The sequence below is a fragment of the Dermacentor albipictus genome, chromosome 1 (assembly GCF_038994185.2).
Source record: "Dermacentor albipictus isolate Rhodes 1998 colony chromosome 1, USDA_Dalb.pri_finalv2, whole genome shotgun sequence".
NCBI lineage: Eukaryota > Metazoa > Arthropoda > Arachnida > Ixodida > Ixodidae > Dermacentor > Dermacentor albipictus.
This window is the reverse complement of record NC_091821.1, coordinates 12,821,272-12,839,299: the sequence shown is the minus strand read 5'-3', so window position 1 is coordinate 12,839,299 and position 18,028 is coordinate 12,821,272. Positions and strand designations below refer to the sequence as shown.

The window sequence follows — 18,028 nt, the reverse complement described above, 5'->3', positions numbered from 1 at the left end:
TCCTCAGAGTATGAGGAAGAGGACTGCAGGGCAGGTCGAAGCCGGAGAAGCAGAAGCGCCAGCACGCAGAGATCCTGCTTGAGATCCGCACAGCACACTGCCACCTTCACCCCGCCAACAAGTGCACAGAAACAAAGATCCCGATTCCAGGCCCCGACGAGCAACAATTACTAGCAGGGATCAAAGACCAAGTCAAAGAATACGCCAGCACAGGTAAGCCGGGCAGGGGTCGCATCTTCCACGAACAAACTTGTCGCGCACAGTGAGAAATACAAGCGACCAATCTCGGAGGGCAGACAACTTAAGGCCACCTCAGACAGTAAAATGCAAGAAGTAGAAACACTCAAGCGACAAGTATCTATGCTCACGGCTGAAATGGGGACACTGAAACCCAAACCACTCACTCCGTCACAGCAATGGCAACCACAACCACCACTCGCAAAACAATTCGAACAGCCAACACAACCATCACTGCCACAGTGGCCACCAGCACAAACACAACCCTCGCCACAAGAAGCAACAACACAATGACACTACAGCAAGTTGAACACGCTAGCATTACAGCAGCAACGAATCCAACAACAATTTCAGCAAATGCAAGAGCAATTACAAGCGCAAATGCAGCAGATGTTTACGAAATTCCAAGGACTAAAACGATATGTAGACAATTCCATTAAAAAATTCCTACAAGTATATGCCCCTCCCCATAAACATTAACAGGAGAGGAGGCTATCAATTGGAGAAAAATTTAAACAGTGGTTTAATCCCACTTAAAAAGATTACACGCCATGTTCCTGACATGCTATCGAGGTTCCTGCCCCTGGTAGGGAGTAAGTCCTGCACTTTTTCACAGTACCCAAGGCTGCTCAAAACAGCCCCCACACCTGAAAGACATATTTGGCAGCACAACACACGTTGAAGCAGTGGGAGGCGCAACTGTCCAGCTCTGACTAAAGACCTGGCCGACCAGCAATCGCGGATCACCTGGCCAACCAGCAATCGCAGATCGACCAGGTTGGATGGGCCCATGGAGCTCTCGACTAATGCTCCCCCATGAGAATAATCTATTTTATCACTGGATAAAATTTTTTCTCTCTCTCTCCAACAACTGCGCAAACGACAACAGAGAATCGCCTCAGACAAGCTGAGCACAATGATCATAGTCACCACGGAAACCTCGCCGTAAAAATGTACTGTTCAACTCGCGCTTAACAAAACTCTTTACTGCATTGAAGCAGAAAACTGGAATGCCCATGTATTTAGTCCCACACTTTCGGGAAATAATACCTTGAAACTGGTCTCATCCTGGAAATCAATTTCAAGTGGATACGTACGTCTTGGAAGCTCACCAGCTACAATTCGAAATTGCAATATATGCTGTAAAGTAATTCAAAATTAGGTTATGTATTTTCGTTAATTAGTTGAACATGTGCTTCTATTTCTCGCATAAGTAATGTCAGTCTCTTCAAATAATCCACCTCAAGGTCAATAATTATGCTATCTGCCATAGGTGGTTCTTAAAATTCCGTAAAACTTAAAAATTACCACCCCGTGCATACATATGCGTGTACGTCATGCATGCGCCAGGCATCACTTCAGTACCTGGGGCATAACAAGACATATAGATAACACACGGAACGATAATGTCACACCATTCTCCGTATGCTTTGATAGCACAATTACTGCCAATGGCAATCCAACAAATTAATGAAAACAAGGCAAACATTTTCTGCCAGTACTCCTTTAAAGTAGAGAAATCAATGCCCAAAAGCTTCCAGTGTTTGTCTCAAGAGGAACACAAGCACGCTATAGATGATGCAACTATTCTTTTTTTCTTCACCGGAACGCGTATGCTTACCCGAAATGTGTCATGTCTAATCTAGTTAACCATCGAAGACTTGGAAGTCCTTCAGAGCAGGAGCAGTCGTTGCTTTAAACTTTGGTGATAACACGTAGCCATTGTCTGGTTTGACACACGTACGCATAAACTTGGACGCATGTATGCACACGCACGCACACACGTGGTAAACCAGTACATGCGCAGTTGGTGGTATGGGTAATGATAGAATGGCAATGCTATGCTAAACTCAGTTTCCTACAATAATTACTGTTTGAAACTATGGCTAAAATACTCTAGTAGAGGCACCAATTTTAAGAGATCGAAGACAAGAATATCGTAAATAAAGCATTCAATTCTATAAACACATCTAAAGAAGAAAAAAAAAATGGGTAGGGTAATATATGCAATAATCCTGTTCGAATGCTGTTTGTTTTGACGCTCCATTGGTTATCCAACCGGCACTGTGTTCGATGTCACCAGCTCACCGGAATTGACCGTTTCTGAATAGCGGATAAAAGATCGAGGAAAAGGGTGGAGTGCTTGTAATGGGCAAGGTTCCTCACATTTCATTTGGCATATAGGAACATTACTTTCTAGTATGGGTGTGCAAATAAAAGTTTCAACTAATGCATAGAATACGTTACCCTATTCAATTTCTTCGTAAATGCAAATATTTCTCATAGTATTCGTATACCTTGCATCACCGCAGTTAACGTGCATGCTTTATTTTTGATAGTATACACGGGCGCTAACGGGCTGACAGACTGGCTTCGTTCTACTAATTCATAAGCAGACATGCTCCGAAGAATTTTACTTATTTGCATAAGACAGACACACTGTCCATTGCCAGGCGGCACTACCGTCAGCTATCAGAAAGCTACAGTACATACACTGTAGAAAACGCCACGATGCCATCACATGATCATTGCCTCCGAGATCGAGCAGTGCGCGATCTCAGAGGCAATGGTTAAGGGAAGGAGCGGGCGATTCCATCAAGTTGCAAATCGCCATGCGAGATTGCAATGCACGGTGCTCATTGTGGCAACAAAGAGCATTCCCGTTATCATAGTGACGATTCCTCGAACTATGAGACTTGGACACATTCTTTCGCGTTGCTAATGTCAAGGTAAAGCTCATGTTCAGAGCAAGCCACGTCTACAAAGTTGAGGTGGTAGCGGTTGCAGCCATTGTAGGTGCTTTCAAGAACACTGGGATATGTGTTCTGCAAACTATGATCAACGCAGCAACAAAGCAAAATTTATTGTACAACTTACCTGCAGCAGCATGCACATGGGGTTCTTGATTTCAGGTCAGCAAACCAAGAATTCAAACGACTGCCACACCAATGTTGCGGCTAAGTGTTAAAACACTGCAGCTGTTGCTCTGCACGTTCGCAAGACTATTTTGAACTTGTGCACAGGCCAATGTCGTGCGTGAAGTGTTCTTCCGCCACGGAAGGCATATCAGGCTTTGGAGGATTCGTGAGCCGAAAGGAGAATTTAGTAAAGTTAGAACGGTTTGGTGGCTATCCACATATTGTAAGGAAACTACTATTATACCATTATGTGAAGGTGCTTCAGGTTTGGGGGATACCACCCGTTACAAGGTATGTTCTTTGCAAAAACAAACTACCTTTCAAACTAACTCACGTTACCAGATCCTGCCGACGAAGAGAAAGTGATGCTTTTCGAATGGGAGAAACACATATGGGAGAAACGCAATGGGAGAAACGCAAGATGAACGACGATGTGAAGGCTCTTGTCCACACTGAAGCAGGTGATGTATTGACAACTGCGGCTGGCAGGAACCTTACGCTTCAGGTTTGCCTTTGTTTGGCCAATATGCCTTACCTTATTGCACGTTTGTATTAAGGTAAAGTAGACTAAAGCACATTCGTCACTTTTCATGTGCACTGCTCAGCTGTCCCAAAACATTTGCTGTTGCTTTGCAAAATGCAATAGTTCATGTGTGCAAGTAACCGTTCGATAGATTATTAAGGGCACATTATTTGATATGTGAACACTCCTTAATGCGAAAGCAATTTTACTGCTACATCGATGGACATTCCAGAAGAATTTTCGTCGTCGTTGCCGTGCGGCTTGGCATATATTTAAGTACATGTATGCTATATGTTTATACATGCCGTATATGAATGCTATACTATTCAAGCACCATCTCTTGATCAAACCAGGTCTAACGTTCTTGATTAAATTATTCCTCAGTATTTTGCGAATTCATCGCTATAGTGCACTTCATGGAGGCACATGGCCTTTTTATTGTCTTCAGAAACTACGAAACAATAAAAGTGTGAAACAAAAAATTTTAAAATCGGTGCTCCAACCTGAAAGTGATAAAATATTGCTGGAGCGGCTCTTTACAAGCAGCATAGTGGTGCCTGTGCAATACCATTAAAGGCCCTACACAGCGTGTTAGAGGTTTCATGGGTGCAGGAAATTTTGGTGCACACACGTATATCACGTCCACATTGCTCGGACCTGCGTATTGTTAGAACACTGTCCAAGGAGGTGCTATCGCAGTCAGTTCGCCTTTCAGGCAAACAGTCAATATTTTAAGGGCCGCTCACCAGGCCACATAGCAAATTTTGGCTATATGCTGGAAGTTGTTACATTCCATCTAGGGTGTGTTCAACTGCAAGAATTTTTCATATTGGTTCATTATGAGCAGAATATTTGGAGTGTTGCAAACCCATGGTTTCAGGAGGCATGCTTAACTGCCAACATAGACAACCTCGCCACTTGCCCCGTCTAGCCTCTGCAAGCAAAATTCCTTCCCTGTGTTCTTCCATACCAGAGAAAAAGTTTATTTGAACAAGATGTCACTAACATTGTTAGTCATGGTGATGGCATGATACGAGCAGGGTGAGATCATTTACAGAGTGAGCACTATATACATGGCACATGTTTTCAGAGAAATTTGTTTAGAAAAAGTTAATTTCGACAAAAGATGATACGAACATTTTGAGTTGCAATGACGGCACAATTTCACTGGATGATAACATATACAGAGTCCTGGGCAATGTATACACAACATGTTTTTAAATAAATGTCCCAGAGTCCACATGGCCTCACTAACATATAACCACATAGACCCACAGAAATGTACAGTTACACATAAACTAACTGTCACGTTATATAAAATGTTGAATATGTACAATGCACACAATGGTTATGTACAATGGTGATGTGACGGGGGCACTTTATATAATTATGTAGTGATGCTATGAGATGTGCATATACAAAAATTTTCAAGCATACGAGAGTACACACACACAGAAATCACGAGCTCCCACATAATCTGTACATTCAATCAATACATTCGATAGCCTGGCTACAAGAACCAGGCTGGTCGAAAATTAAGCCATATGCGTCCATCAGCCACCAACAGGAAACAGCGTGACTACTGTCGAAGGAACTTCCCTTCACCAAGGAAGAACAGCTCCTCTGACAGGAATGACAGTAGGTCTGAGCAGAGCCTCCCTAGAAGTGGAAACAGAGGGTGGCAGCAATCTCACACGGCAACTGCTTTGCACCGGTTACGTCACAGACAAAAGGTCCCCATTGCAATTAAAAGCCGTGCAAGGTGGCCACATGAGCAACAACCAGATTTGATAAAGCAGAAAACTCCAAGGCCACGGAAACCAGCATGCCCGGCCCTCCAAAATATCCTAGCAATGGCGCATTGCTGCAGCACATGCTTATAGGATTCATGTAAGGGGGCAATTGGGACACAGTGAAGATTGGACCATGCCCCACTGCTATAGTCTGTCACGTGTTGGGAGCACTTGCCACCCTAGAAGCCACATGTAGTTACACAGATGGCCAGGCAGAAAGGATGTCATTATTGCATTCCACAACACATTAGTGGAATGTGCACGGCGCACTGCGCTAACCAGGGGAAGCAGTAAAGCTGACATTCTATTCACAACTCAGTTTTCGAGGATGGCTACATCAGGACATACCTGTTGTACATGGCGATAAAATGACCTGGCCATAAAGTAAAATGAAGGTACGCTTAATACTTGCGACCTGCAATTTAAGCGTACGCCCAGGAACAGGTAACAAATCTTTGTGCAAAGAAAATAGCCGGCTAGTTCACGTGCAGGACACTGATCACCGAGTAACAGCCAGAGCAGAAATCACAGAGCAAGCAGCCGGCAGCAAACAGACACAGATGGAAACGCGAACCCACTGTCAGAATGTGGCTGCCCAAGTGCCGCTGACAGAGCAGTTCTGTACTGCCCGACCAGAAGGAGGAACTAAGAAGGGCCTGTAATGATGTGCTAACCCATAAGGGTGGTTGTACAGTGTGACAAACGTACCACACATGGCCGCAAAATAGAGACTGTGCTAAGTACTTTCTCTTTAATAGGTGTAAATCATACCCCTGAGCCTCCTGAATATTTTGTACTGCATCTTCATGAATTGAAAGCCACAGAGTCTGATATGCCATCATAGGTGTAATCAAGGCCTAAATACGAATAGAATCGCTCTTTTTAAGACGGAAAAAGGGACTTCGGCATGTCTGTAGGAAACCAACTGACATTTTGAAAAATTTAGCATCGCACCTGAAATATTTCCATACTCAGTGAAAATACAAAGGCCACGGGTTAAGGTGCCTTTGTTCAAGGGATACAATGTGATGTCATCGGCGAAGGCCGTCACCTTCACACCACTACCAGGCAGTGGGAGGCTACGCACATAAGGGTCTCTCAGTAATGAGTGCAGAAATGGCTTAAGGCTGAGCACATAGAGTACTGGGAATAAAGGGCACCCTTGATCGAACACCACGAATAATGGGAAATGGTGTACTTTTACCTCCATCAAGAAACAACATACTTCAGATATTTGAATAGGCATTCCTAATAAGTTCAACAAAATTTGAGGAAAACTAAACAACGTCACTACAGTATATAGCTATGTTCAAAGCCATCGAATGCCTTTTCTTGATCTAGTGAAATCAAGAGATCCCGTGCTGATCCGGTCAGGGTGTACATCATGTCCCACTTAACAAATGAGAGACTATGTATATCTCTGCCAGGGACTGAGCATGCCTGATGGTGTCCTATTAAGAAAGGCATCCGGCTTCTCAAGCGTCGAGTGACACAGCTGCAAAGGTTTTGTAGTCAACATTGAGAACCATGACTGACCTTCAATCCTCTGGACGAATTGATGATGGATCATGACTGCGTATCAGCACAATGCAACTGTTGCAATAACTGGGAATTCAGAGTTCTCAAAGAAGCGGCAAATAACAGACATGAAAGTGGCACCAATATCTTCCCAGAAGGTTAAATAAGCTCAACGGACAACCTGTCTGGCCCTGGGGCTGAGCCACACTTCATGGAAGATAATACTCCTTCACCTCATCAGCTGACAGCCGTGCACAAAGACAATCAGCCATCTTTGTGAAACCTTTGGTGGAACCTGGAGTAGCACAGGTGGGTTGCCTTAGGTGGAACCTGAGGCAGCCCACTAAGCATTGTAGTAGATCCTAGAGCACCATGATCTATTTGCATAGCCGTAGGTGCCGTTTCAAAATGCATTACAAAGAGTGAAGAATTAAGCGCGGGAGGCATACAAGAAGTGCTCTTGTAACCACAGAACCCAATGGCTTCGGCTGTCTAAAAAGCGCCTTTCTTGTGAAGCACGTGTGCTTCGGTTGCGTGCGCACACAGGTTATGTCTGCATCACCAAGTAGCAGCTGACGAAGACGATGCTGCGATGAGGCATTGGAAACATCTATGTAGTTCAGGCTTCCAGGCCTGTATCAGCGGAGTCAGTCGATTGGCTCAAAGGGCAATACGAACATTTGTGGTAGTATTCTCTAGTTCTTCTAACAGTTGTCCAAGGGTACATCCTTCAACTGAAGGATGTAAGTACCACTGCACTTTGAGCACGTCCAATAACTTTGGGCCAGGTCCAAAGAGACATGCACGGCTCTTGACAAACTAGAGAGCAAGCGCGTGTCATGTAGAATGCGGATGTCGAGGCGCCAAGGTTTTACTGATGAGAAAGGAGAGGCAAACTTCAAGCAAAACTGGTCTTTGATCGGAGATATAAACAGCAGATGAAGGTAAAGGTAAAGTTATCACATCAGATTGTGAGACATACAGAGCTAAAGTGCTTGGCACATAGGTGCGATATAACCTGCTAAGCATCGCGCCGCGTCCAGATAAACCAAGATTCGTGTATGAGTCAATAAGCATCCAGCAACAAAAAGTGCTGGATTAGATGACAAAACTCCCATGTGTTCCAGTCAGATCGACCACAGCCCAGGCCTTGCACATCAGCTCCATGAGACAACCGTCTAGGAAATACACATCCAGGTCATGAAAAAAAATCATTAGGCAGTGTTTTGCGCTGGTCCGCAGATGCACAAAATACGTAACTTAAATGAAAATAGTGCACAGTCAAATCCCAATATTTGCCTTGTCCCATCATAAAAAAATAAACATGACCTAACAGAGAGCTCTTTTGAAAATAATGCTACCGACCTCACTAGAGAATGATGTCGGAAAAGAGAAAAAGACAATATAGGTTGGTATGCGTTTGAAAGCAAGAACATGTCCAATGGTGAAAAACTGTTTCTAGCAAACAGAAAATGTCACAATTTTTAGCAAGGGACACATTGATAATTATGACTTGGTTTATAGGACTTCGGCACCCCTGTGAATTTAATTAAATATTCAGGGCGTCAGCCACATTAGGTTATGAAAGTCTCAACAAACTGACCTGGTCGTTTTGTTCAAGTCGGCACCCTGGGAACAACTCCAGGGGGCATCCACCACACATCACAACACACACTTCGACACTCCCTAAGAAGGCCGAGATTTCTTCGGTCGCTGTAACTTGGTGCGGCGAGCTGGGGCGTCATCCGAGCCAGAGGCTGACATGTGGGCACGCTTTACTTCTCGTGGGACCACCATTTTTACATTGAATCCATCCAGGCTTGGTGAGAGTCTAACGCTGTTTTTTGATGATGTCGGTAGCGGTTGGCCTGCAGGATCGATGTTATTGCTGCCGACAACTTCCGTAGCCAGGGGCTCATTTAGATGCAACGGAGCAACAGCTTTCGCAGAAGCTTTTGGAGATGGTGTTGGAAGCGACACAATTGTGGAGGCTGAAGCCACAGCAGATTTCGTTGATGTACCCAGCATAGAAGTCATAGGGTCAGGTGTTTTTGTAGTGTTTAAAGCTCCAGCAGCAGCGTCTGAGTATGAGCGCAGTTCAGGGCACACGACCGTAGGATGACCATCCCCGCAACGTTGACATGGACAGTCACATCCTTTGCTTTCATGGCCGTCGATTCCACGATGGCCACAGAATGGTGCAGTGCACTGTGCATGGCAGTGGTCACTCGAGCCGCACCGATGACACACACTTCGTATACCATGGTAGTCAAACTTCACTCGGTGACCAGAGACTCGCAGATAATTGGGGACAGGGTTTGTGGTGCACATCTCCATCCGAACGAAGCGCGTACCTGTGAGCACACCATGTCGTCCGCTCATAAGACCAGCATTGACAGACAGCACCTTGCCGTATGGTGAGAGTGCCTGGATGAGAACTTCGTTCGGAACGAAGGATGGCAAGAAGAGGCAGGATACATCGGTGACCTGCAGGCCGACAGGAACAACAAGACAACGCTCACCACCGATGACAAGGCAGCCAGCATTGACGATTAGAGTCATGGAAGCCATGCTCTTGACAGTAACTTGGAAGTTGAGGCCTCCCATGTGCTGAACGCAGTAGACCTCAGAGAGGCCAACTATTGAGGCTGTCGCATCGACGACTGTCTCGGGACCGTTCCCCACAGGGACAACAACATCGAAGACTTGGGCCTTTGAGGGAGTCCACGACACTGTAGGCGCCATGGCATGAGAGGTGGACGTCCCTGATGTGTAACACGCAGAGTTGTCAGCAGTTACACATTAATGATTGTCACATTGTATACATTATGTTGAATTTACACGAAAACATGCATGAAAGTACCAGCAAAATGGCTGATGTACAACCCTTGTATGCTGACCAAGTATGCCCACCTGTGTTCTGCGCAACAAGAAAATGACTTGGTTGATACAATCTGCACGTATGTCGTTTCAGAGGTATCTCTAAAGCACATGAATCTGTTAATGGAATGGTGAAATATATTTAGCGCATTTTTTAATTTCATTTATTTTCTTTAATTTAGCCACTCGGCATGAGCCAGTAGGTGTGCCCATTATTGGTCAATCTTCTAGAGTAGGCATGTCCCACTATGATTACTGGGTGTGTCCAGATAAGGACACACTGGAGGGATCCCGAATATTAATTTTCAGCGAAATTTTGATGAGGCAGTAAAATGTCTCTGTAGAAAGGAATCAACCTTCATTTTGCAACACTTAGCATGGATTTCATTTCAAATACTCTTGCTTAAAAGATATTGCGCGACATAAAAAACGACACGGACGTGAAAGAAGACGACACACCAAGCGCAAACTTTCAACTAAGTTTATTGTGCCACTGCGTCATTCTATACATGGCATGCACGTAGATCGCGCATGCGCTTACACGGAAATGAAGTGCGAAATCATGTAACATGGTTACGTGTCGTGTGATGCCGCGTCCAAGTAACGTAATTCCTTTTCTGTGAGAGCTAGAGACGGGAAGCTGACACACGCATCACCCAATTTTGCGATCATCTGTGCTTCAGATATCTCACGGATGAGCTGCGTGCTGCCACGGGAAACAATCGTACATTGATCCTCAAGAGGTTTGCACCCATGATCGCGACAGTGGATCGCCAAGAAACCGCCAGAGCCGTTTTTAACATTGCTGCTGTGCTCACGGAGCCGATCATTGAGGCAACGCCCAGTTTGTCCTATGTATTTCTTGCCACATGAAAGCGGAAGGCTGTACACCACCTGGTGTACACACTCGACAAACTTTTTTCGGTGATGCTTTCTGCATTTATCGGAAGGGACGGCATTTGGATCCGTCAGCCTGCAAAGCCTGCCGAGCTTGTCGGGAGCAGAAAAAACAACTCTTACATTCGCTCTTTGGGCAATCTTTTTCAAGTTGTGGGAAATCCCGTGCATGTAGGGTATGACACTAACTTTAGGGCGTGTGCCAGGAGGGGCATCGGCAACTGACTTTTGCGTACTGGATCGCGCTTCTCTTAAGATGTGTTCCGCGACAGACACTAGCACCACCCTGGGATATCCAGCCAAGGACAACCGTAAAGTTTGCGCTTCCAAGCTTACGTCCACAACATGGCAGCAAGACTTGCTAAGGGCATTCTTGAAGCACAAACTGACAATGGCCCGCTTAACAAGCTTGGAATGTGCGGACGTATACGGCAGAAGTGGTTTGTTGGCTCGCGGCTCGTACGACCAACACGTGTGGCAGTCCTGAAAATTCAGGCGAAGATCAAGAAAACGAAGAGACCTATCTGCCGGCAGCTCATGAGTAGTTTGAAGGGGGGCTAAGCACTTCTGAAACGTTTCTAACGCTTTCTTAGCTTCCAGAATGAAGGCATCAGAAGAGCAGTCAATGAAAATTAAAAAGCATCAACGTATCTAAATGTTTTAAAAACTGCAGTGCCTTGCACTTGTAAAGAAATGTCATGGTCTAAACAGGATAAAAACAAGTCACTAAGAATGGGAGCAATGCAAGAGCCAATACAAATTCCGCTCTTCTGCAAAAAACATTGGTTATCCCAAGTGATAAAGGTGGAATTAAGATAAATCTGTAAAAGTTCTAAAAATTGACTGCAAGACATGCCGGCCTCATTCTGGAAGGAAACAGCACCATACTTATCTACGTGCATGCCATGTATAAAATGACGCAGTGGCACAATAAACTTAGTTGAAAGTTTGCGCTTGGTGTGTCGTCTTCTTTCACGTCAGTGTCGTTTTTTATGTCGCGCAATATCTTTTAAGCAATGGATTACCAACTTGCCCGGAATGCTGCTCTCATTAAATACTCTTATTTCGCTAAAGGTAGAAAAGAGCGTTTCAACGACTTGCACATTTTACAAATTCGACGGCCTATCACTAAAATCAACACATTGTACCTTGCCAAAATTTTTTTGCTAAATCTATGTCACCAGTACTATTGGCCCACAAGAAGTTAAATTTGTGTCACCCACAGTATGTTCTTGGAAAATTTACAAACTTTGGTTTTAGAGAAGCTGCATCCGACTAACTCCAAAACCAGGGGTTTTTGGGCTATTTTAGTTATGGCGATGAAGCTGAAAAATATTTCTGACAAATCTTTAAAAGGTTTTTTGCAAACTAAAAAAAAAAAATGCAACACCACGTATTTCAGCACAATGCGTTGGCGGGCTAGTTGGTGCGAATCCATGAATACTTTGTTTAGCGCAAAACGACAGACACAAGAAAGACGACAGGACAAGGCGCTACTCTCAACTGACATAATTTTATTGCATCACTCCTTTATAGACCGCTCAAACAAGCATGAGCCCCATGCGGTGGAGCCACCCACATCCGATCCCAAGAGCGCACTCATGCGACAGAATCCAAAAAACCAAATTCAGCGTTGTACAAGGTTAAGGAAGGCACACTAATGCACTGTGACCCCAATGACTGAATGAAAAATGCTTCCGATAACTCTCGGGCGGTGGTGTCACGGCTCATCTTCAAAATCGTGGTATCACGAAACAGGGGTTTGCACTTGCATGTTTTACAATGCAGAGCCAAATTGGAACCTGTGCCTGTTGGTATGGATCGTTCATGTTCTCTAAGGCGCTCGTTAACACAGCGGCCTGACTGCCCTACATACACTTTGCCACATGACAAGGGAATCTTATAAACCACACCGACGCTGCAATCTACAAACTTCACGTACAAACTTCATGTATTTCACAATAAAAGCCGGAAAATGCCAAAATTAGAACATTTTATGGCCATTTTAAAATGATCTTAGCTGATTTTTATGAAAATTTTATACAATGACCAACCAGGACTGGTAAATGTAGTACTGCAAAAACATGTTGCATTATTGTATTTTAAATTCGAAAATTGAGCCTATCTTAAGACCCATGTATGGACATCCAAACAATGTGTCTCGTTCTAATAATAAAATAAAAATCGCACTCACTGAATTCTGAACTCGTTCTTTTTGTTGTATAAGAAGAGCGACTCAGATTTTGTCTTTTTTGCATCTTTTTGGCCATGAAACGAGTTGAGCTGGAGCTTTCAGGGCTCCTGCATCCATATTCTTACTATAGTATTTCAGATAGCAGATGCAATTAGCGATCAATGACAGAAATAGTTTACCCCGACTAGTCTTAAAAACTCGCATGTGCTCTCGCATGTTTTCTACCTCAACATACAGTAGTAGGAATATGGATGCAGGAGCTCTGAAAACTCCAGCTCAACTCATTTCATGGCTAAAAAGAGGCAATAAAGACAAAATATGAGCCACTCTTTACAACAAAAAGAATGAGTTAGGAATTCAATTAGTGTGATTTTTATTGTTAGACCAAGACACATTGTTGGTAGGACCATACAACACCAAGGCTTAAAAGAGGCTCAATTTTCTTACTTAAAATAAAATAATGCAACATATTTTTGTAGTACTATATTTGCCAGACCTGGGTGGTTATTCTATAAAAAAATCAGTGATGATTACTTTAAAATGTCCATAAAATTTTGGCATTTTAGGGGTTTTATTACAAAATGAATATGTGGCATTGTTGCATACTCTTTTTTGTTAGCTTGTGAGAAACCTTTTGAAGATTTGTCAAATATTCCTCAGCTTCATCACCTTGATTGAAATGGCCTGAAAGCGCCCAGATTTCGGTGTCAGAGGCAGCTGCCCATAAACCAAAGTTTGTCAATTTTTCAAAAACATAGCGTGGGTGACATATATTTACCTTCCTGTGGGCCAATAGTACTATGGTGAAGCTTTATAAAAAAAATTTTGCCAGGATACAATGCGTTACCTTTAGAGAAACAAGAATTTTTTAAAAGGAATCCATGCTAAGTTCTGTAAAACAAAATTGTCAAACTTGGCTTTATTCTTTAAGGAACTGGCGCTGGTGTGTCGTGAATAATCTGAAAAAAAAAAATGAATTGCGCAGCATGGTTTAGGAAAGCTTCGATGTTACCGATGATATAAGCTTGTTTGGGGATCCCAAATGGCAGACGCATATTCTTGTTTGGGATGGATTAATGTGGTGTTCGCTAGTTTCTTAATATACATTGGGGTGTCTCTTAAATTATGTTTAAGAAGCCTAAGAGTGCAGTTAGCAGAGGCAATGGTAAGATTAACATGATTATTCAAGTTGTGGCAAGTTCAACAGTGAGGTTATCAAGGGAGTAAGTGGTTGGAATTCGTGGCCTATTGGTGAAAGACATGAGTTTAGTTTTGGAAATATTTAATGGCATTAACCAATTTGAACATCATACACTTATCGCTTCTAGAGCCCCATTTACATGAATGCGACAGTGGCGCATCGCATTTCCAAGCGCATTTGGGAAAGGTGATGTGACGTTTACATGTAGCGCATTAACTCTCGCGAGAATGTAGCGCCACATGGTGTCGTATAAGTGCAGTAGACTTCCAGTGTAACTGGTTTCCGGTAGTGGGCGGAGTGCACGTTGGTGGCCGAGTGCCAAGAAATAGTTTCGCGTAGAGCACGCTACGGCGAGCGAAGTTGCCGTGGGGGACGCCATTTTGCTTCTGCTTCGGGCGTTGCTGTCTCGCAGCTTCACCAGCGCGGCAGTCCCGCAGCTAATTCTTTTCCATAATTCCTAATGCGACAATCCTGCATTTACATGCTCCGCGAGAGTCGACTCGCGCCCGTAAATCTACCCTCGCCTGGTGCATTAATGCGATGCACCTTCGTAACGCATTACCGCTGTATACATGAATGCGATGCACTAGAAATGTGATGCGACACTGTCGCATTCATGTAAACGCGGCTTGGGTCAGTTTGTAGCAATTTGCTATCAGTGTTGCATGTTACACATTGATAAAGTACACAATCATCTGCAAATAGTTTGATTTTGGACGTTGTGTAACTGGGTAAATCATTAATGTAAATTAGAAGTAGTATAGGTCTAAGTATGCTGCCCTGTGGAACTTAATACATAACATCAACATAACGAGTTAGAATTGGTAACTGGTGTAAACTTTATATGAGAAAAAATCGGTGATGCATGCAATTATATTAGAGCGAATGTTAAGTTGTGGAACTTTAAGCAATAACTTATGGTGTGGAATGTGATAAAATGCCTCAGAAAAATCTAAAAACATCACATCAACTTGAAACCCAATGTCCATCAGTGCATGTATGTCATTAATACATCCGGCAAGTCTGGTGTCACATGAGTAGCCCTTGCGAAAACTGTGCCGATGCTTGAAAATAATGTTATGGTCTTCAAGGTAATTGATGACTTGAGTGTGTATGATGTGCTCAAGTAATTTACATATAGCGCTGCTTAAAGAGATGGATGATAATTAAGCAGAGAAGCATGATCACCAGATTTGAAAATCGGGATTATTTTAGTTACGCACCAGTCATTAGGAATGCAGCCAGTTGATAGAAACATTTTCCCACGTCATATAAAAATTTCGCTGAAAGCTAAACATAGTCGGGACCACTCAGTCTGTTTTTATCTGAACACACCCTACTAGATCAAACTCGTCAAACCAAACCAAATCAAGCTATCTTCGTATAGCATCAAATAGGCATCACCAATAAACAAAACTTTGCTTGAAATTGATTATAACATGTGCATTGGATCTGCATGCAATATCAACAGGGCTGGATACCCTGAAGAAAACCCTACTGAAGAAGAAAGCATGGAGAAAGCATGAAGCCATCGAAGACCATCTTTCAAGTCACACTACCTAATCTGATACGCCGTTTCTTCAATGTGTGCCCACCCCTCATGTAATATCCCATTTAGGGACCTTTGAAGTATAATTAATAAAATAAAAATAAATAATAAAATACTGTGTGCATGAGTCATGTTTTGAGGCAACAACTATATTGAAAAACAATAAACATGCACATATGTAAATATGCAATACGTGTATATATGTGTATGCGCATTAGTACAAAACATATTTATTTATTTATTGGAACACCTTCAGGGCCCATAGGGCGTTCATTACAGAAGGGAGTGGGAACAATAAACTGGAAATAAAAAACACAAAGCAAATATTAGGTAACATATTCAAGCGCATTTTTAATATCGCTGGGGTCCACAATAGATACAATGGAGGTGGGCAAGTGGTTCCAATCATTACAAGTTTGAGGGATGAAAGAATGAAAGTGTTGGTTAGTGTGACAACCAGGAACAAGCACTTTATAACGACCAATACGAGGTGCAGATGGACGATTACGAAGGTAACTTGAGGTAAAGCACAAGAGAGCACATCGGACAACAGAAGAGAATGAAGATGCAGCACTCTCTTCTGTTGTCCCACATGCTCTCTTGCCTGAGTAAGTGGTCCAGTACCAACTAGTCCACGAGTCTGTTCTTTTGTACAAAGATAATTAACCCAACGTCACTTCTACTGGAATTTTTTCTGTACATGTGCGTTATCAAGGCTTTGTACAGGTAGTATTCATTTAAACACGAAAGTCCACCTATTGCAGCAGTGTGACCGCCCATGCTCACCAGCATTTCTTCCAGAACTCGGCTGCCGTGGTGTCTGGGTACCAGCTGTGCGCAGGATTCTAAGGGTTTGTGTGTGAGCCTCGGATGTCGCACGGAGGCTGCACAGATCCTGTGTCGTCTGCGAGCTGGCTGTGCAAAGCAGTGGAGCTCGGCTGCATCTGCACGTCTTACCCTACAAAGGTGTCAATACCACTAAAATCAGTCATTGCATTTAGATATGCCGTGACACTTACTGTTTGTGATGGTTCAGGCCGACTACTGCATGGCGCAGGCAAAGGCTGGAAGTGAAGAATAATGGTGCATGAAGTGCACTGCAAGTCCACTCATTACTGTACTATGGGCATTGCTGCAGTTCCTGGTCAATGTACTGAGATAGAAGTTCTTTTTTAAATCTTTGTTATTGCACATATGCCTCACAGAAAAAAATTACTTCGCTAATCAGTATTTTGGGCGCGTGAATACGCCTTCGTTAGCTTGCATTGTTTGCTACCATGAAATGACGGTACATTAAGAGCAGTGTACAGCGGTAGTTTCTAATATGCGCACAACACTGTCGATAGCGCAGTAGCAAAATATTACTCGGTTAGCTCATTTACTAATACAAAGGGCGTAAGTGGTGCTTAAAGTACGGTGGACGGCAGCAGTTTCGTTTTGTTTGAATCCGCGCATCTTTACTGTTGCCTGAATTAAACAAGAAATTAAATAGCACACTGCGCGCACGAGCCAACCGATATGCAATAGTAAATGGTACTCGGTTAACACGTTCGCTAATAAAACCAGCATTGATCGCAGATTGAGCACGAAAATGCGTCACTTACCACCCTGTTCGGAACGAACAACGTTGGTATCGTGCCCGGGCGCAGCGCCGGTCTAAACGCAAAGCCCATTTCCTGTTGCATCCGCGGGTCGAGGGTGTAATCCTCCGGCGCGAAGTGCCGACCACAAACGAGCGCAAATTTCTTCGTCGGCGGAAGTCCAATGCATTGCAGCCAGGCAAGGCGCAGCGCTTCATCACAAGGCAGCCTATGCCGAATGCGCCCTGGCCGATCACTGGGCTTGCAACCGACAACAGAGCATGGCGGTTGTTGCGACATATTTACGGGCACCAGACTAACGGTATTACAAGTCAGTGCCACATGAACACTAAGGTAGACCCGAGCGGATGAAAAAGCATGACAGCGCGCTAAAACACGTTGAAAAATGATATCCTTCCATTCTCTGCGCGCGACAGCACGACGCCAGAACTTGACTTGAGTGTACTAGATAAACGACTAGATACAGAAGAAAAATTCAAGAGCCGCCACTAGGTGAAAACAGAAAATACGCCACGTTAGTATCAATGCCATTCGTTAACTGGCGCGAGCATCGGAAAAAATAATGCGAAATGAAGTTAACAAATAAAATGTTTATTTTTTATTTTTCTAACTAAAATTTAAAAAGTTTGCGCATAAATGAACTTATACATTGCGATGATGATGATGGTAGCAACTTTATTGTACTGAAGCTGTTGTACCATAGAGTTTCTTTCTCTA

At 43.6% G+C, this 18,028-nt stretch overlaps 1 protein-coding gene across 3 annotated transcripts; it reads right to left on the bottom strand.

Annotated features, from left to right (window-relative positions):
• Positions 1–4,645: 4,645 nt before the first annotated feature.
• LOC135918213 (uncharacterized) lies at positions 4,646–17,786 on the bottom strand. Of its 3 annotated transcripts, none has more exons than XR_010569600.1 (5): positions 17,315–17,786; positions 16,730–16,774; positions 16,497–16,668; positions 8,593–9,754; positions 4,646–8,167 (listed from the first exon to the last, which is right to left on the bottom strand). XR_010569600.1 is itself a non-coding variant. In XM_065451906.1 (4 exons), exons 1-4 carry the CDS (start codon positions 17,588–17,590, stop codon positions 8,676–8,678), a joined length of 1,572 nt encoding a protein of 523 aa, XP_065307978.1. In that variant the 5' UTR covers positions 17,591–17,786; the 3' UTR covers positions 4,646–8,675. The 3 variants fall into 3 exon arrangements, 1 of the variants encoding a protein (XP_065307978.1); XR_010569601.1 differs by having other exon boundaries at positions 4,646–5,337; XM_065451906.1 differs by having other exon boundaries at positions 4,646–9,754.
• Between the last annotated feature and the right edge of the window lie 242 nt (positions 17,787–18,028).